The following is a 20,415-nucleotide window of genomic DNA, read 5'->3' on the forward strand; positions in this document are numbered from 1 at the left end:
AGCTACTCGGGAGGCTGAGGCAGGAGAATGGCGTGAACCCGGGAGGCGGAGCTTGCAGCGAGCCGAGATCGCACCACTGGACTCCAGCCTGGGCAACAGAAAGAGACTCCGTCTCAAAAAAATAAAGAATAATATGTCATGACATGTATTAATTATGAAATTCAGATTTAAGTATCTATAAATAAAATTTTATTGGAACGCAGCCAAGCTCATTCATGTATGCTTTGTGGCTGCTTTTACCTAGTAGCATACTGGAGTTATTGAAACAGTCTAAAATACTTATTATTTAGCCTTTTACACAAAAAGTTTGCTGAGTCCTGCTATAGATTGATGTCAGTGTCCAGTTTCCAGATTCTGCACTTTTTTTTTTTTTATTATTTGATACGGAATTTTGCTCCTGTTGCCCCAGACTGGAGTGCAGTGGTGTGATCTCGGCTCACTGCAACCTCTGCCTCCTGAGTTCAAGCGATTCTCCTCCCTCAGCGTCCCAAGTAGCTGGGACACAGGTGCACACCACCACGCCCGGCTAATTTTAGTAGAGATAGGGTTTCACCATGTTGGCCAGGCTGGTCTCAAACTGCTGAACTCAGGTGATCCGCCTACCTCGGCCTCCGAAAGTGTTGGAATTGCAGGCATGAACCACCGCGCCTGTCCAGATTCTATACTTTTTCAAATTCTTTCTGACCTGAGTTCTCTGTATTTAGATTTCTGATAACTGTTCTATTAACAGTAGTACTCAATCAGAGGTGATTCTGCCCCCCAGAGGACATTTTGCAATAGCTGAAGACATTTGTGGTTATCACAACTGGGTGTTCTATGGTTACTACCAGTATATGGTGGGCCAAGGATGCTGTTAAACATCCTACAGTGAAGGCTGGGTGCCGTGCGTGGCTCACCCCTGTAATGCCAGCACTTTGGGAGGCCAAGGCGGGCAGATCACCTGAGATCAGGAGTTCAAGACCAACCTGGCCAACATAGCGTAACCCTGTCTCTACTAAAAAATACAAAAAATTAGCCAGTGTAGTGGCACACGCCTGTAATCTCAGCTACTCAAGAGGCTGAGGCAGGACGATTGCTTGAACCCAGGAGGCAGAGGTTGCAGTGAGCCGAGATCATGCCACTGCACTCTAGTCTGGGTGACAGAGCAAGACTCCATATCAAAACAAAGAAAGGCTGGCGTGGTGGCTCATGCCTGTAATCCCAGCACTTTGGGAGGCTGAGGCAGGTGGATCACCTGAGATCAGGAGTTCAAAACCAGCCTGGCCAACATGGCAAAACTCTGTCTCTACTAAAAATACAAAAATTAGCGGAGCATAGTGGCAGACGCCTGTAATCCCAGCTACTGGGGAGGCTGAGGCAGAATTACTTGAACCTGGGAGGCAGAGGTTGCAGTGAGCTGAGATGGTGCCATTGCACTCCAGCCTGGGCAACAGAGTGATACTCCATCTCAGAAAAAAAAAAGAAAAAAAATTTACTGAAGAATCTGGTATGTAGAAAGTATTATTGTATGTGAAACAAATTATGTAATTTTATGTGTTTAACCCTTTGTGTGTATATAATGAATGGCTGTTTTTAAATTTCTAATGTATCAGTAAAGTCATATGACTTCTAACACTACATTTTATGTGGTTTCTAACATTGTATTTTCAATAGGAGTCTTCTAGATTGTTTGGACTAAAATTTATAATTTATTTTTTATTCCTTTTTAAGGGTAACCTACAGTTGCTGCAGAACTGCCTGGCAGTGTTAAATGGAGACACATAAGCCACATTCTGCCTTCCTGTTAAAAAGGGCTGCCTTCCTTCAAATTTTATTTTTGTTTTCTTAATGATGTTAAGCATTTATGCTCACTGGAAACCAACAGAAAACAGCTGAAAAAGTGCATCTACTCCTCTTTTTCTGAGAAACATTGAGCAGCGCACACCCAGGTGATGCCAGTCTGTGTGCTGTGATGCTGCACTGTGTTCCCCACGACAGTGGTCCATCATCGTGCACTTGTCATACTCAGAAGTCCAAAGTTCATTCTTCTTTAAAGTAGCCTCTATAACTCTGTTTATTTTATAAATAGTATTCCTTATGGCTGCCAATCTTATTTACCTTTAAATAATTTCTGAAGTTTAACCTTTTCAGAATGCATTGTTCAAACAAGATAAAGATTGCCTTTTTTGAATTTTTTTTTATTTTGTTTTTAAAGGCATTATATACCATCTTAGCTCATTCATGTATCCTGGTAAAGCATCTTAATCAAACTTATTTTTAATTACTGAATATTTCTTAGAAGTTTTGGGAAAGATTTTATGTAATCTTTATAAGTATGATTTCTGAAGAAAAGCAAATGCATTAGTATGTTTGCCTTAAACTTGTAGACTAAACCAATTATTGTAAAATAAACAGCGATAACAGTGATAGTTTTTAACTCTGTGGTAATTGTATCATTCTGGAAAATGTGGAGTAGCTGTAATAAATCTACTCCTATATAATGCTTTACAGCGCAGGTCTTAGTTTTTCTTTTTTCTCGTTTCTTTTGAAATGGCATCTCGAACAAAGTCCACCAATCCCTTTACAAAAGAATGAACTGCTCCTCTGTGTGTACTTCATAGAAGGTGGAATCGGACAGAGGCAGATTAGCGACAGTTATTCCTGAAATACAGGAGCCAAGTACAGTCTGTTGTGGTTTCCCGGATTCCACGCCTAGCTCAGCCAATTAAGCATGAGACATATGCCATTGAGCCACTTAGTAGTTATGCGAGTGGATAGATTGGTATGTAGAGGGAAAGGGGTGTGCTGCTGTAAAGAACAACACTTGTTTGTCTGTGGGGAAAGAAAAGTAGAATACTTGAGATGAAAGTTGGCATACAAATAGGATACTATCGCCAGTAGTTATATTACAAACACTGTCGGCCTTTCTAATGTGAATGAACATTACTGTCATTCCTAGTTTAAAGTTAGGTTGCGTGGCTGGATTTTTCCACTATCTTTTTCTAATTTTTCTACCATTTGGAGACCATAGGGATTTGGGCCTGTCACCCCTTGGATGGGTTCCTAGTTTGTTTACATTTTCCTGAACCCTCCTGAGTGCCCATTCTTGGTCTAGTCCCTGGTCGTGATGATTCCACACTTCCTCGGCAGCATGTTCTCTTGCCTCATTCATGAGCTGATCAGTGTTTCGTCTCTTTAACTGACATGTTCCCCAGTGCTGTTTGAACTGTTGATTTTCCGTTGCTGGCTGAGTGCGTTTTGTCCTTCACATAACCTTCACTGGTAAAAATAAGCCCATGTGATGTCCACCAGTGGATGAATGCAGGACCAAGAGCCCTAGCTTCTGGATCCAGGTCTAGCCCCTTCATCTGCTGCTCTGTGGCCCAGGGCGGGTTTGCTTGACCTCTGCCTCAGTTTTCTACTCTAAGGGACATATTGACCTACCTCACAGGGGTGTTGTGAGGATTAATAAATGTTGGTACTGTGCTTTGGAAATGTGAAAACGCTGTGTAAATGTTAAGAAATACTAAGTATAGGGCCAAAAGCTATACAGTGTTTCACTTTAACCATTTGCTATTCTGATCTTTTCTGGGGAAGGAGGTAGAGTGGAAGGTGCATCCCTCAGGCCCCAGGTTTACATTGTTAGAGTGCTTATTGTGGGAATGCACTCTAAAAAGTGGGGGTAGAATGAAAGCAGCAGTCCAGTGGTCCTGCCTTTTCTGCAGTTTCACTTTTCTTCAAGTTACAGCAGTTACCTGAAATCTGAAAACATTAAATGAAAAACTGCAGAAACGATTTATGTTTTAAAGTTTATGCTGTTCTGAGCAGCGTGATGAAATCTGTTGCCGTCCTACCGGGAACACTGAGTCACGCCTCTGCCCAGTGTGTCCATGCTGTATACACTGTCCACCCATCAACCACTAAGTAGCTGTCTTGGTTGTCGACATAACAGATCACAAGAAGATTGAGGTTGGGTGCGGTGGCTTACCCCTGTAATCCCAGTACTTTGGGGGTCCAAAGTGGGAAGATTGCTTGAGCCCAGGAGTTCAAGGACCAGCCTGGGCAACTAGGTGAGATCCTATCACTAAAAAAAATTTTAAAACAACTTTGGCTGCCAGCAGTGGCTCAGGCCTATAATCCCAGCACTTTGGGAGGCCAAGGGGGGCGGATCACGAGGTCGGGAGATCAAGACCATCCTGGGTAACAGGGTGAAACCCCGTCTCTACTAAAAATAACAAAAAATTAGCCGGGTTTGGAGGCGGGCGCCTGTAGTCCCAGTTACTCGGGAGGCTGAGGCGGGAGAATCACTTGAACCCGGGAGGCGGAGGTTGCAGTGAGCTGAGATCGTGCCACCGCACTCCAGCCTGGTGACAGAGCGAGACTCCGTCTCAAAAGTGTGTGTGTGTGTGTGGTGTGTGTGTGTGTATGTATTACATTAGAAGAAAAGCAAACAAGTCTAGAGAGTTGGTTGTGGTCCTAGGACTTGTAACAGGACACGTAAACGAGCTGAGGCTGCCATTGTGGGGTGACCTTTGGGGATTCCATGCGCTGATGCCCAGCAAGCAAAGAGAAGCAAGAGTTTGGAGCAAACAGAGAAGCAGGGAGGCTTTCCGTGACCCCCTTGTCTAACATGTTAAGCCCTCAACCCCAGCCTTTTCTCTCCATGCCCTCTTCTCTATCCCGTGGTCCACGTTTTTCCCCCTTCTGCTTCATATTACTTGTCTGCTCACTGTCCGTCTCCCCGTTCCATTTCTCTATTGCTTCCCGAAAAGACCACCCTCAAAACATAAAGGCTTTGCAACAACAATGATCATGCATTTCTATCCCAAGTCCGCAGTTTTGATGTTCTGCTCCCTGATACCTAGGGTCTCGGCTGGGGAATGAAACTGTTTCCATGCATTTCTCTCCACAAAGCCTCGGGCTTCCTCACGACACGGCAGCCTGTGTAGTCAGCCTTCTTCCATGGCGGCGCAAACCTCCAAGACGATTCCCGGAGACCCAGATGCCTCTGGAGCTGTAAGGATGCCTCCCACCCAGCCTCAGGAGCCCCTGGACATCGCTTCTGCCAAATGCCGTTGTGCAAGGTAGTCACTATGGCCAAACCAGATCCAAGGAGAGGGGAATTGGGCTCTACTTCTCAATGGGAGAAGTAGTAAAGAAGAAAGTTCTCAGGTTACTGTCCAAAAAAACCGGCCGGGCGCGGTCGCTCTGGGAGGCCGAAGCAAGCGGATCACCTGAGGTCAGGAGTTCAAGACCAGCCTGGTCTACTAAAATAAAAAAACTAGCCGGGCATGATGGCGGGTGCCCGTAATCCCAGCTACTCGGGAGGCTGAGACGGGAGAATCGCTTGAACCCGGGGAGATCGCGCCACTGCACTCCAGCCTGGACAACGAGAGCGAAACTCCGTCTCAAAAATAATAATAACAATAACAACAACAACAACAACAATAATAAAATAATAATAACCGTGTATTTACAGATTTTCCCAAGTGTTTAAAAACGGTTTGTTGTCCAGCGTTATACACTTAACTCGACCAGTGCACGCACGGTTTGCATAGTGGACAACTTTGTCCTTTGTCCTGATTTTTTTTCCTTCAAAGTAAGAGGCTTGATTCTCCCCCGACTCCACCCGGCCCCCCCTCCTTTAGGTTCTCCTAGGTTTCGTCGCCGCGTATGTTAGTTACAGTCATTTCCGACAGGCCTACCAGGGAAGATGCTCAAGGAAAACGATGTTCTGTCAAGCTGCTTGGGGAAATCTTAGTGCTTAATGTTTAACCGCGGGGGGGGGGGGGGGGGGGCGGGGAGGAGGGGAACCTCATAATAGTTATGTCCTGTGGGGAAGACTTCTGTTGGGCTGGCGAGAAGAGAAGGGGCCGAAACGTGCTTTTTGCTGAGAGGAAGGTGAGCCCAAACCCGAGCCCTGCCCGGCCCAGACGCTAGGTCCCTCGGGGACTGGGCGGTGGGGCCGCAAGCTCTTTCTCTCTCTCTCTCTCTCTCTCTCTCTCTCTCTCTTTCTCTCTCTCTCTCTCTCTCCCCCCTTCTTCTTCTCGCTCTCTCCCTCTCGCCCTCTTCTTCTCTGTTTCTCTGTCACTGTCTCTCTCTCTCTCTCTCTCTTTCTCTCTCTCTCTCTCTGTCACTGTCTCTCTCTCTGTGTGTGTCTGTCTCTCTCTCTCTCTCTCTCTCGTCCTCTCAGGTCTCCCTTTCAGGTCCCAGACTCCCGGCCGCGTCCCCACTTGCGCCCACCCAGCCCCGGAGACACCCAGGCCTGTCGCTCAGTAGGTCCCCGGGCAGGCAGCTGGAGAGACCGGAGCGCCGGGGACGTCCCCCCCCCAGCGAGGGCGTGGCGTATGCAGATGAGCACCGCGCGCGGAGGCTGCCGGTCACGCTCGGTCTGGGACCCCACGTCCCGCGCGTATTTCCGAGTGCTGCCGGTGTGATTTTCCCTAGCGGCGAGGGTGGAGCGAGGAGGCTGGAGAGGGTGAGGCGGCTGGGGCCGCATGAGAGAAGTGACCGTGTGTTGGAGTGTAATGGGCGCGAGGGTGTGAGAGAAAGCGGGAGTGGTAACTCATATTTACCTGGCGGGGGTGAGGGGAGCATACCACGATCAGGAAGGTGGTTTCCCGGGATGAGGCTTATCCGTTGTACTCCGGATGTAGTGACCCCTGCGATTTCCTCAACATGTGGGAATCTCGACCGCATAATTTGTGGTAGTGGGGGGGACTGCGTTCGCGCTTTCCCCTGGTGTTGGAGAGGTTGGTAAACGGGCCCAACCAGATTGTTTTTCTAGTTTAGCGATCTGCGCCTTTAGGCTGCATTAGCCTACAAAATGCTGCTGAGTATTTTTTTTCTCTTTATATGGGTGTAAGAGCTACTATTTTTTGTCTTCGCCCGCCCGGGGAAGAGCCCTTGGCAACGGGTTGCCTGAAAACGTTACGATCTCCTGCTTTTCCAGGCCAAAGCCGCGTTTTTCCTGCGAGTGTGGGGTATGTAGAGAAAAAAGCCAGAACAGCTTTCTCTGGCGTGGACTAGGCCCCTGGGGAAAATATCCCAGGATCTGTTAACCGCTAGCAGAAACGACAGAGTATGTATGGGCAATTAATCCTGGTACAGGCAAGTATCCGGCTCAGAGGTTTAGGAAGAACCCGTCAGAGTTGAGTTCCCCGCGTCCCCACCTAGGGGGAGATCGAGTCCGCGGGAGCTGCTGATCCCACCCAGGCAGGTGCTGGGCTTGTTGGCAGAAGGATCTTCTGGAAGGACTAGAACTGACTCATCCCACTCCCAAAGAGAAGCAGGGGTGTCATGCATGACAGTGAAGGCCGGACTACAAGGCCCTCAAGAACAGTTTGGGTCCTCGCTAACGGCCTTGAGAGACCACGCAAGTGGTCAGAACAGCCATGTAGAAAGGCTTTTCATGGGCCGGGCGCGGTGACCCGCCTCTAAACCCAGCACTTTGAGAGGCCGAGACGAGCGGATCACTTTGAGGCCAGGAGTTGGAGACCAACCTGGGCAACATGGTGAAAATACAAAAAATTAAAACCCAGCACTTTGAGAGGCCGAGACGAGCGGATCACTTTGAGGCCAGGAGTTGGAGACCAACCTGGGCAACATGGTGAAAATACAAAAAATTAGCCGGGCGTCGTGGCTCGTGCCTGTAATTCCAGCTGCTCGAGAGGCCGGGGCATGAGAATTGCTTAAACCCGGGAGGCGGAGGTTGCACTGAGCCGAGATGGCGCCACTGCACTCCAGCCTGGGCGACAGAGCAAGACTACGTCAAAAAAAAAAAAAGGAGGGAAGGAGGGAGGGAGGGAGGAAGGGAAGGAGGCTTTTCATGAATGCTTTTAAGGTCTCCTGACAGCCTCTGTACATGTCCCCAAGGAGGAAACAAGACACTCTGATGTTCGGGGCCACCATCCTGACATGGACCTTTCTTTCCTCCAATTATAATGTTGCCATTTTGCTATCTTAAGACCGTTATGCCCAAGCCTTCTCAGACCTCAGCACCCCTGGGATATGTGTAATAGAAGGGTAAACACAGGTTAGGCGCCGTGGCTCATGACTGTAATCCCAGCACTTTGGGAGGCCCAGGTGGGCAGATCACGTGAGATCAGGAGCTCGAGACCAGCTTAACCAACATGGCAAAATCCTGTCCCTAACAAAAACACAAAAATTAGCCGGGCGAGGTGGCCGGCGCCTGTAGCTCAATAGATAAGTCTCATCCTGGGAAAACCATCTCCCTGACCATGGTATCTCCCCCTGTCAGGTAAATATGAGTTACCACTCCCGCTTTCTCTCACACCCTCGCGCCCATTACACTCCAACACACGGTCACTTCTCTCATGCGGCCCCAGCCGCCTCACCCTCTCCAGCCTCCTCGCTCCACCCTCGCCGCTAGGGAAAATCACACCGGCAGCACTCGGAAATACGCGCGGGACGTGGGGTCCCAGACCGAGCGTGACCGGCAGCCTCCGCGCGCGGTGCTCATCTGCATACGCCACGCCCTCGCTGGGGGGGGGACGTCCCCGGCGCTCCGGTCTCTCCAGCTGCCTGCCCGGGGACCTACTGAGCGACAGGCCTGGGTGTCTCCGGGGCTGGGTGGGCGCAAGTGGGGACGCGGCCGGGAGTCTGGGACCTGAAAGGGAGACCTGAGAGGACGAGAGAGAGAGAGAGAGAGAGAGACAGACACACACAGAGAGAGAGACAGTGACAGAGAGAGAGAGAGAGAAGAAGGAGGGGGAGAGAGAGAGACAGTGACAGAGAAACAGAGAAGAAGAGGGCGAGAGGGAGAGAGCGAGAAGAAGAAGGGGGGGAGAGAGAGAGAGAGAGAGAAAGAGAGAGAGAGAGAGAGAGAGAGAGAGAGAGAAAGAGCTTGCGGCCCCACCGCCCAGTCCCCGAGGGACCTAGCGTCTGGGCCGGGCAGGGCTCGGGTTTGGGCTCACCTTCCTCTCAGCAAAAAGCACGTTTCGGCCCCTTCTCTTCTCGCCAGCCCAACAGAAGTCTTCCCCACAGGACATAACTATTATGAGGTTCCCCTCCTCCCCGCCCCCCCCACCCCCCCCCCGCGGTTAAACATTAAGCACTAAGATTTCCCCAAGCAGCTTGACAGAACATCGTTTTCCTTGAGCATCTTCCCTGGTAGGCCTGTCGGAAATGACTGTAACTAACATACGCGGCGACGAAACCTAGGAGAACCTAAAGGAGGGGGGGCCGGGTGGAGTCGGGGGAGAATCAAGCCTCTTACTTTGAAGGAAAAAAAATCAGGACAAAGGACAAAGTTGTCCACTATGCAAACCGTGCGTGCACTGGTCGAGTTAAGTGTATAACGCTGGACAACAAACCGTTTTTAAACACTTGGGAAAATCTGTAAATACACGGTTATTATTATTTTATTATTGTTGTTGTTGTTGTTGTTATTGTTATTATTATTTTTGAGACGGAGTTTCGCTCTCGTTGTCCAGGCTGGAGTGCAGTGGCGCGATCTCCCCGGGTTCAAGCGATTCTCCCGTCTCAGCCTCCCGAGTAGCTGGGATTACGGGCACCCGCCATCATGCCCGGCTAGTTTTTTTATTTTAGTAGACCAGGCTGGTCTTGAACTCCTGACCTCAGGTGATCCGCTTGCTTCGGCCTCCCAGAGCGACCGCGCCCGGCCGGTTTTTTTGGACAGTAACCTGAGAACTTTCTTCTTTACTACTTCTCCCATTGAGAAGTAGAGCCCAATTCCCCTCTCCTTGGATCTGGTTTGGCCATAGTGACTACCTTGCACAACGGCATTTGGCAGAAGCGATGTCCAGGGGCTCCTGAGGCTGGGTGGGAGGCATCCTTACAGCTCCAGAGGCATCTGGGTCTCCGGGAATCGTCTTGGAGGTTTGCGCCGCCATGGAAGAAGGCTGACTACACAGGCTGCCGTGTCGTGAGGAAGCCCGAGGCTTTGTGGAGAGAAATGCATGGAAACAGTTTCATTCCCCAGCCGAGACCCTAGGTATCAGGGAGCAGAACATCAAAACTGCGGACTTGGGATAGAAATGCATGATCATTGTTGTTGCAAAGCCTTTATGTTTTGAGGGTGGTCTTTTCGGGAAGCAATAGAGAAATGGAACGGGGAGACGGACAGTGAGCAGACAAGTAATATGAAGCAGAAGGGGGAAAAACGTGGACCACGGATAGAGAAGAGGGCATGGAGAGAAAAGGCTGGGGTTGAGGGCTTAACATGTTAGACAAGGGGGTCACGGAAAGCCTCCCTGCTTCTCTGTTTGCTCCAAACTCTTGCTTCTCTTTGCTTGCTGGGCATCAGCGCATGGAATCCCCAAAGGTCACCCCACAATGGCAGCCTCAGCTCGTTTACGTGTCCTGTTACAAGTCCTAGGACCACAACCAACTCTCTAGACTTGTTTGCTTTTCTTCTAATGTAATACATACACACACACACACACACACACACACACACTTTTGAGACGGAGTCTCGCTCTGTCACCAGGCTGGAGTGCGGTGGCACGATCTCAGCTCACTGCAACCTCCGCCTCCCGGGTTCAAGTGATTCTCCCGCCTCAGCCTCCCGAGTAACTGGGACTACAGGCGCCCGCCTCCAAACCCGGCTAATTTTTTGTTATTTTTAGTAGAGACGGGGTTTCACCCTGTTACCCAGGATGGTCTTGATCTCCCGACCTCGTGATCCGCCCCCCTTGGCCTCCCAAGTGCTGGGATTATAGGCCTGAGCCACTGCTGGCAGCCAAAGTTGTTTTAAAATTTTTTTTAGTGATAGGATCTCACCTAGTTGCCCAGGCTGGTCCTTGAACTCCTGGGCTCAAGCAATCTTCCCACTTTGGACCCCCAAAGTACTGGGATTACAGGGGTAAGCCACCGCACCCAACCTCAATCTTCTTGTGATCTGTTATGTCGACAACCAAGACAGCTACTTAGTGGTTGATGGGTGGACAGTGTATACAGCATGGACACACTGGGCAGAGGCGTGACTCAGTGTTCCCGGTAGGACGGCAACAGATTTCATCACGCTGCTCAGAACAGCATAAAATTTAAAACATAAATCGTTTCTGCAGTTTTTCATTTAATGTTTTCAGATTTCAGGTAACTGCTGTAACTTGAAGAAAAGTGAAACTGCAGAAAAGGCAGGACCACTGGACTGCTGCTTTCATTCTACCCCCACTTTTTAGAGTGCATTCCCACAATAAGCACTCTAACAATGTAAACCTGGGGCCTGAGGGATGCACCTTCCACTCTACCTCCTTCCCCAGAAAAGATCAGAATAGCAAATGGTTAAAGTGAAACACTGTATAGCTTTTGGCCCTATACTTAGTATTTCTTAACATTTACACAGCGTTTTCACATTTCCAAAGCACAGTACCAACATTTATTAATCCTCACAACACCCCTGTGAGGTAGGTCAATATGTCCCTTAGAGTAGAAAACTGAGGCAGAGGTCAAGCAAACCCGCCCTGGGCCACAGAGCAGCAGATGAGGGGCTAGACCTGGATCCAGAAGCTAGGGCTCTTGGTCCTGCATTCATCCACTGGTGGACATCACATGGGCTTATTTTTACCAGTGAAGGTTATGTGAAGGACAAAACGCACTCAGCCAGCAACGGAAAATCAACAGTTCAAACAGCACTGGGGAACATGTCAGTTAAAGAGACGAAACACTGATCAGCTCATGAATGAGGCAAGAGAACATGCTGCCGAGGAAGTGTGGAATCATCACGACCAGGGACTAGACCAAGAATGGGCACTCAGGAGGGTTCAGGAAAATGTAAACAAACTAGGAACCCATCCAAGGGGTGACAGGCCCAAATCCCTATGGTCTCCAAATGGTAGAAAAATTAGAAAAAGATAGTGGAAAAATCCAGCCACGCAACCTAACTTTAAACTAGGAATGACAGTAATGTTCATTCACATTAGAAAGGCCGACAGTGTTTGTAATATAACTACTGGCGATAGTATCCTATTTGTATGCCAACTTTCATCTCAAGTATTCTACTTTTCTTTCCCCACAGACAAACAAGTGTTGTTCTTTACAGCAGCACACCCCTTTCCCTCTACATACCAATCTATCCACTCGCATAACTACTAAGTGGCTCAATGGCATATGTCTCATGCTTAATTGGCTGAGCTAGGCGTGGAATCCGGGAAACCACAACAGACTGTACTTGGCTCCTGTATTTCAGGAATAACTGTCGCTAATCTGCCTCTGTCCGATTCCACCTTCTATGAAGTACACACAGAGGAGCAGTTCATTCTTTTGTAAAGGGATTGGTGGACTTTGTTCGAGATGCCATTTCAAAAGAAACGAGAAAAAAGAAAAACTAAGACCTGCGCTGTAAAGCATTATATAGGAGTAGATTTATTACAGCTACTCCACATTTTAGAGAGTGCTACGGTCTCGGTAGGAGGCAGGAACCCGAGTTCCTCGTTCTGAAACAGGGTTGGAAACAGTCTCCCGATGGACATCAAGTGGCTGTCATCTGCCTGGTCTCTCAAGCATCGAGTGGGATCAGTTGAGGGCTGAGCAAAAGTGGGGACTGGGAAGATGACGAGAAAATATAAGTTTTCGGTAGATTGTAGAGGCCGAAGTCAGACTGAGGAGTGAACAGTGTGAAGGTGCGGTTGAGAGCCTCACGGTGTGTAAGGCATAAGGGTTAGAGGAGAGGTTGGCGAGATGCGGGTGCTGGTGTCTGAGGACCTATTGGATTTCGGGCCGTGTGTCCCTCAGCGTCTGGATTCCTGCTTCGTAGGTGATGAGACACTGCATGTAGCATGTTCACCTCAGAGACTACCACTTACGAGAGTGTCCATCATTATTTTTGGTGGCAAGGTAGCTGCTAGTTTCCTGTAAGCAGAAGCCGCGGAAGAAAATGGTGGTATCAAGACCCGCCCCCGTCCCCGCCCCTTTTCGCTCCTGCTCCGCCCCTTCCCCGCCTTCTACCTGCCCCCCAGCTGTGGTCGGTCTGCGCCGGCGCGCAAGGGGGACTCGGAAGTTCAGACGGAAGTGGCGTCAGGGGAGCTTTAGGGACTGGACCGGCAGTGTAAACAGAGACGCTGCAAATCGCTTGTGGATGGTATAGGCCGCTGCGGGCCACCATGAACCGGCTTCCGGATGATTACGACCCCTACGCGGTTGAAGAGCCTAGCGACGAGGATCCGGCTTTGAGCAGGTGGGCCCCTGCCCCACCCTGGCCCCTGAGGATTTGGGTCGAGGCCTGGCTTTGGTCGCCTCACTCGTTGCGCCTGCCGAGCCTATGCAGACCCTAGCGGCTCGGGAGCCTGTCGTGCCTCACTGTCACTTGTGCGAGGCCAGAGGGCTTTCCTGATGGGGTCACGCAGCCCCGGGGGAGGCGGGGCCGATGTCGCCTATAGGAAGAGGGATATTCCGGAATCACGGGGGACCGCATGTAAATCTTCAAAAGCAATGAGATCGAAACCTACCTCTACAGCTTAGTAGCAGAGTGACGGAAGGCAAGTCACTTATCCTCGATTACTCACCTGTAAAATTGAACTATAATAACGTATAGTTGTATAACATATATAGCACAGCGTAACACACTACGTTTGTTGTGAGGCTCACAGGACTTAATGTGAAGTGTCCATCTTGAAGACTAAACTGCCATAAACAGAAATAAGGGAATGCTGAATAGCCTTTTTTTTCTTAACGGGGACTGTTTTATGCTTGCTCTGAGCAACAGTGGGAAATCATAAGGTCCTTGTCTTCCAGAGGCTTATAGTATAATAAGGATAATAAGATAAAGTAGGTATATCTTGGCAGTGCATTGTAGAAAATATTGACCTGAGATAGTCACAGAAGAAGGTTCGTGGTATTTCCAGAAGGGTGGTCTTTATTCTACCAGGGAAACTTGAAGCTATTTTGCAAACGATTTCCACACAAATTTAGTTATTTCTTAAGCTGTCAGCAAATCCTATTCTTAAACTTTAAAACATTCATTCTGTCCAAAGAAGCTTTCTGTAAAGCTGTGCTTTCATTAACAACGTTGGCTAGGTGTGGTGGCCCAACGTAGTGAGACCTCATTTCTTAAAAAAAGAAAAAAAATTTCAAAAGAACAATGTTTCCTCATATTGTCATGGGGAGACATTGGATGCATGGGAAATCAGACTGCTGTTAAGATTTCTTTTGCGGGGAAGTGAGGATGGATACCAGGATTCCCTGTGAAAAAGAGTTTCAGTTAATGGGTCCTGTCTGTGAAAGGAGATATATACATGTCTTATTTATTTATTTATTTATTTATTTATTTTGAGACAGAGTCTCACTCTGTCAGCCAGGCTGGAGTGCAGTGGCATGATCTTGGTTCACTGTAGCCTCCACCTCCTGGGTTCCAGCAATTCTCCTGTCTCAGCCTCCTGGGTAGCTAGGATTACAGGCACGAGCTACCACGCCCGGCTTATTTTTTGTATTTTTAGTAGAGACGGAGTTTCACCATGTTGGCCAGGCTGGTCTCGAACCTTAGGCGATCCACCCACCTCAGGCTCCCAAAGTGCTAGGATTACAAGGATGGGCCACTGAGCCCGGCCTGTTGTATCATTTCTTTAAGGAAGCTTTATAATCCTGTGACAGTTGCCACTGGTAAGGTAACTGTAAAGATAAATATTATAAAAACATAACAGTGTTACCAGACAATATTGCCTGTTGAAGGCTCTGAGCCAAATGGTTATTATTTTAAAAAGGGAGATTAGTGTTAGAGAAGTATCTGTCAGGATTTAATTTTACACTATTCATAAGCTAATACATTGTAGCCTGGTACTGTTTCACAGTAGCTGACCGAAGACATGAGATTCCTGGGTCAAAGATAAGACCACACATAGCACAGCAAGCAGCATGAGCATCATGTTTGTGTGGCTTGCTCTTGCTTGTCAACCTTACAGGTATTGTGCTGACAGTCCTAGAAGAATACTGCACATTCAGTGGGTTGGCATCGTGGCTAAAGAATACTTGAGCTTGGAGAATCCACCTGTTTCATGGCAGACAGTAAATACACCTGCTCTTTGTCCTGGAAGGAGACATTATCTCATTCCTCAAGGTTGTTTGCTGCAAACACAATCCTGAGAAATGGCTGGAGTGAACAGTGGTCAGTACCTTGCATTCTTGGCATACTTAACTTGCATATCCAGGGTCCATGATGTATTATTGCCTTTCCCAGTAGTGCTGAAAACTGAGACTTTGGTTGAAATAATCAAAAGAATTGAAGAAAATTTGTAGAAAAAATAACTCTCGCTTTGTGGTTCAGTTTTTAAAAATTAAACATTTTATTTTGAAGTTTTTGTAGATTCACATTCAGTTATAAGAAATAATACAGGTCTGGTGCAGTGGCTCACACCTGTAATCCCAGCACTTTGGGAGGCCAAGGCAGGAGAATCACTTGAACTCAAGAGTTCAAGATCAGCCTGAGCAACATGATGAAATCATGTCTCTACCAAAATTACAAAAAATTAGCTGGATACGGTGGTGCATATCTGTGGTGAGGGTGGGAGGGTGAGGCAGTTGGTTGGCTTGAGCCTGGGAGGCAGAGGTTTCAGTGAGCCAAGATGGCACCATTGCACTCCAGCCTGGGCAACACAGTGAGACCCCCATCTCAGAAAAATAATAATAATAATAATACAGAGAGACCCTGTGTACGCCTTCTCCAGTTTCCTCCAGTGTTAACATACTACAAAACTATAGTGCAATATCACAACCAGGATATCTATCTATGTATTTTTTGAGATGGATTCTGAATCCTGAGGCAGGAGAATTGCTTGAACCCAGGAGGCGGAGGTTGCACTGAGCAGAAATCATGCCACTGTACTACAGCGTTGATGACAAGAGCGAGACTCTATCTCAAAAAAAAAACAAAACAAACAAACAAAAAAAACCAGCCTGGGCAACATGGTGAAATCCTATTTCTACAAAAATTAAAAAAAAAAAAGACTGGGAATGGTGGCATGTGCCTGTAGTTCCAGCTACTGGGGAAGCTGAGGTGGGAGGATTGCTTGAACCGGGGAGGTGGAGGTTGCAGTGAACTGAGATCATGCGACTGCACTCCAGCTTGGGTGACAGAGTGAGATGCCATCTCCAAAAAAAAAAAAAAGATTGGAAATATGCAGAACTGGCCTATTAAGTGAGAATAGCTATATGTAATATATAAGTATATCAAATGCAACCATGTAATACTTAAAATTGTTGTTGGACAATGAGATGCTGGGAGTTTTAAATTATTTTAATTTTTAAATATTCATATTCTTTTTGATTTAAATGTATACTAGCTCTGAGGATGAAGTGGATGTGCTTTTACATGGAACTCCTGACCAAAAACGAAAACTCATCAGAGAATGTCTTACTGGAGAAAGTGAATCATCTAGTGAAGATGAATTTGAAAAGGAAATGGAAGCTGAATTAAATTCTACCATGAAAACAATGGAGGACAAGTTATCCTCTCTGGGAACTGGTAAACTTTTGGTTCAATTTTATATATATTTTTGTAAGCTCTATAAGGGCAGGAACCTTATTTGTGCCCTTCTGTGTCCCCAGCACTTTCAATAGGTGCTCAATAAATATTTATTGAATGAAGGAGTAAATGTATTTGGCAGTCTGAGCTAGAGTCTTCTTTTTCTCATTTAAAAAAGTTATTGATTTATTTATTATTTTAGGTTCAATGTCTCATTCTGTCACCCAGGCTGGAGTGCACTGGCATGATCAATCATAGCTCACTGTAGCCTAAAACTCTGGGCTCAAATGATCCTCCCACCTCCGCTTCTTGAATAACTGAGATTACAGGCATGTACCACTGTGCCCAGCTAATTAAAAAAAAAATTTGGCATGGGCACGGTGGCTCACACCTGTAATCCCAGCATTCTGGGAGGCCAAGGTGGGCGGATCATGAGGTCAGGAGATCGAGAGCATCCTGGCTAATACGGTGAAACCCCGGCTCTACTAAAAATACAAAAACTTAGCCGGGCATGATGGCGAGTGCCTGTAGTCCCAGCTACTTGGGAGGCTGAGGCAGAAGAATGGCGTGAACCCAGGAGGCAGAGCTTGCAGTGAGCCAAAATGGCGCCACTGCACTCAAACCTGGGAAATAGGGAGACTCCGCCCCAAAAAAAAAAATTTGTAGCGACCAGGTACAGTGGCTCACACCTGTAATCCCAGCACTTTGGGAGGCCGAAGCGGGTGGATCACCTGAAGTCAGGAGTTCGAGATGAGTCTGGCCAACATGGCGAAACCCTGTCTCTACTAAAAATACAAAAATTAGTTGGGTGTGGTGGCATGCACCTGTAGTCCCAGCTACTCGGGAGGCCAAGGCAGGAGAATGGCTTAAACCCGGAAGGCGGAGGTTGCAGTGAGCCAAGATTGCGGCACTGCACTCCAAGGAGGGTGACGGAGTGAGACTCCATCTCAAGAAAAAAAAAAAAAAAAAAAAGAGGCCGGGCTTGGTGGCTCACGCTTGTAATCCCGGCACTTTGGGAGACCGAGGCCAGTGAATCACGAGGTCAGGAGTTCGAGACCATCCTGGCCAACACAGTGAAACCCACCTCTACTAAAAATACAAAAATTAGCCGGGCGTGGTGGTGTGCACCTGTATTCCCAGCTACTCAGGAGGCTGAGGCAGGAGAATCGTTTGAACCCAGGAGGCAGAGGTTGCAGTGAGCTGAGATCGTGCCATTGCTCTCCAGCCTGGGCAACAGAGCTAGACTCCATCTCAAAAAAAAAAAAAAATTGTAGAGACAGGGTCTCACTATGTTGCCCAGGCTGGTCTTAAACTCTTGGCTCAAGTGGTCTTCCTGCACTGGCCTGCCAAAGTGCTGGGATTACAGGTGTAAGCTACTGTGCCTGGCCTGGAGTTTTCTTTGATGACTGTCTTGTGTTCTTGGAAAGAGATTAGTTAATACTGTTTACTTACATAATTTTATTTTGCAGTTTTTACCCTAGAGTTAAAAGACACACAAACTTACAGAAGTATTTTTAGGGTTAGATGGCACTAAAATGTGTCAGATTTAATTATGTATCATCACAGATTCCTGTTTCATTTTAGTGAGTAATGAAACATACTTCATTTTGATACTTGGTCTTTATGTAAAATTTACCTGACCTGAAAACTGGTTTGTGAAAGTAGAACTCTTCGACTGGGCGCAGTGGCTCACGCCTGTAATCCCAGCACTTTGGGAAGCCGAGTTGGGTGGATCATGAGGTAAGGAGCTCAAGACCAGCCTGCCCAACATGGTGAAACCTCGTCTCTACTATAAATACAAAAAATTAGCCAGGTGTGATGGCAGGTGCCTATAATCCCAGCTACTCAGAAGGGTGAGGCAGGGGAATCACTTGAAACCGGGTGGCAGAGGTTGCAGTGAGCCAAGATCGTGCTATTTTACTCCAGCCTGGGCAACAGAGTGAGACTCAGTCTCAAAAACAAAAAAAGGAAGGACTCTTCAGCGTTGATTTCCATGTTGATATGCTATGTATTAGCTGGAAAGATCTGAAAGCATGTAAAAATATAATAAAAACTAAAGCTGATGCTAACTAAGGAATTAGGGATATGGGCATATGATGATGTAAGTATAGGTAATGTCATGGCCCTGGGCATAACTGAGGAGAAGAATGTGTCCTTGACTCATTCCTCCTGACTTCCTGTAGGGTTTTTACCCTTTTTCTGCTAATGTTTCTTAGAACAAAATGTTTGTTCTATGTTCTGCATAGTATATTGCATGACTGAAAGGTAGAGATATGTGTGCTGGTAGCCTGAAAATATGGCTGTTTTATTTAATGAGATTTGTGGGAAGGGAGAGAGAAGAATTTTCTCAAGATTTGGAACATTTTAAGGGGGGCCAGTTCTCTGTAACTGTATAGGGCATAGACATCGAGTAAGTCACTGATGTGAAAATATTTCACCATCAAATGAGATTGTGAATGAGTTGATAATTGCTTTGAGGTGATGGAAGAATATATGGAGTTTTTCACCTTGTGAATTATGTATGATTTAGTCTGTAAACTTTACTTCTGGTTTGAATAGGATCTTCCTCAGGAAATGGAAAAGTTGCCACAGCTCCGACAAGGTACTACGATGATATATATTTTGATTCTGATTCTGAGGATGAAGACAAAGCAGGTAAATAGCCTATTTACCAGGTTTAGCAGTTATATTTTATAAAAAAGGGTTTACCTAACAATTTTTAGATGTTAGGATTTCCCTCTGAGTTTGGTCTTTTAAGAAATTACGGCTGGGCATGGTGGTTCATGCCTGTAATCGCAACACTTTGGGAGGCTGATGCAGGCAGATCACCTGAGGTCGGGTGTTTAAGACCAGCCTGGCCAACTTGGCAAAACCCTGTCTGTACTAAAAATACAAAAATAAGCCAGGCATGGTGGTGCACACCTGTAGTCCTTGCTACTTGGGAGGCTGAGGCAGGAGAATCACTTGGACCCGGGAGGCAGAGGTTGCAGTGAGCCGAGATTGCACCACTGCACTCCAGCTTGGGCAACAGAGTGAGACTGTCTCGAAAAAAAAAAAAAAGTAAATTGGATGCCGTTTATGTGAAAACAAAAGCAGGATTGATTAATAAGAAAAGCTGGGGGCTGGGCATGGTGGCTTAATGCTTGTAATCCCAGCACTTTGGGAGGCAGATGTGGGCAGATTGCCTGAGGTCAGGAGTTTGAGACCAGTCTGGTCAACATGGTGAAACCCCATCTCTACTAAAAATACAAAAAAATTAGCCGGGCTTGGTGGCGTGCACCTGTAATCCTGGCTACTTGGGAGGATGAGACAGGAATTGCTTGAACCAGGGAGGTAGAGGTTGTAGTGAGCTGAGAGTGCACCACTGCACTCCAGCCTGGGCAGCAGAGCAAGACTCCATCTCAAAAAAAAAAAAAAAAAAGCCTGGAGATGCAAGCATGTGAGGACATGGCACCAACAGTGGTGCTGCTTGGGTGTACCTAGGAAGTAAGCAAAAGTGTATCTCAACTCAATACCTCCCCTCCTCAGGGCTCTTGCCCCCTCTTCCTTTAGGTTCCCTGTAGCAGCAGTATTTGTTTTCATGCCTGCAAATAGTTTCTATGTTTTCATCCTCCTGCAGATTTTTTTTTTTTTTTTTTTTACACAGAGTCTTGCACTGTCGCCCAGGCTGGAGTGCAGTGGCACTATCTCGGCTCACTGCAAGCTCTGCCTCCAGGGTTCACGCCATTCTCCTGCCTCAGCCTCCTGAGTAGCTGGGACTACAGGCACCTGCCACCACTCCCGGCTAATTTTTTGTACTTTTATTAGAGATGGGGTTTCACCGTGTTAGCCAGGATGGCCTGGATCTCCTGACCTCGTGATCCACCTGCCTCAGACTCCCAACTTTTTTTTTTTTTTTTTGAGGCGGAGTTTTGGTCTTGTTGCCCAAGCTGGAGTGCAATGGCGCCATCTTGGTTCACTGCAACCTCTGCCTCTCAGATTCAAGCAATTTTCCTGCC

General features: G+C 47.4%; 2 protein-coding genes and 1 pseudogene across 5 annotated transcripts in view; all 3 read left to right on the forward strand.

Moving 5' to 3' along the window:
* The window catches only part of SNX6 (sorting nexin 6), a 73,598-nt gene extending 70,124 nt beyond the window's left edge, over nt 1-3,474 (forward strand). For all 3 annotated transcript variants that reach the window (XM_033188302.1, XM_033188300.1, XM_033188301.1), the window contains one exon: nt 1,711-3,474. In XM_033188302.1, coding sequence (XP_033044193.1) covers nt 1,711-1,764 — 54 coding nt within the window. In that variant the 3' untranslated portion in view covers nt 1,765-3,474. The remainder of the gene's footprint in view (nt 1-1,710) is intronic.
* Nucleotides 3,475-6,546: 3,072 nt separating this feature from the next.
* On the forward strand, nt 6,547-6,720 carry LOC117071738 (annotated as a pseudogene).
* Nucleotides 6,721-12,936: 6,216 nt separating this feature from the next.
* Nucleotides 12,937-20,415, forward strand: part of EAPP (E2F associated phosphoprotein) — a 28,563-nt gene continuing 21,084 nt past the window's right edge. The window contains exons 1-3 of one of the 2 annotated variants that reach the window (XM_033188304.1): nt 12,937-13,138; nt 16,236-16,417; nt 18,977-19,072. In XM_033188304.1, the coding sequence (XP_033044195.1) occupies nt 13,065-13,138; nt 16,236-16,417; nt 18,977-19,072 (352 nt within the window). In that variant the 5' untranslated portion in view covers nt 12,937-13,064. The remainder of the gene's footprint in view (nt 13,139-16,235; nt 16,418-18,976; nt 19,073-20,415) is intronic. The other variant, XM_033188303.1, reaches the window with a different exon arrangement.

Source organism: Trachypithecus francoisi, unplaced genomic scaffold, assembly GCF_009764315.1.
Source record: "Trachypithecus francoisi isolate TF-2019V2 unplaced genomic scaffold, Tfra_2.0 Lachesis_group3, whole genome shotgun sequence".
NCBI lineage: Eukaryota > Metazoa > Chordata > Mammalia > Primates > Cercopithecidae > Trachypithecus > Trachypithecus francoisi.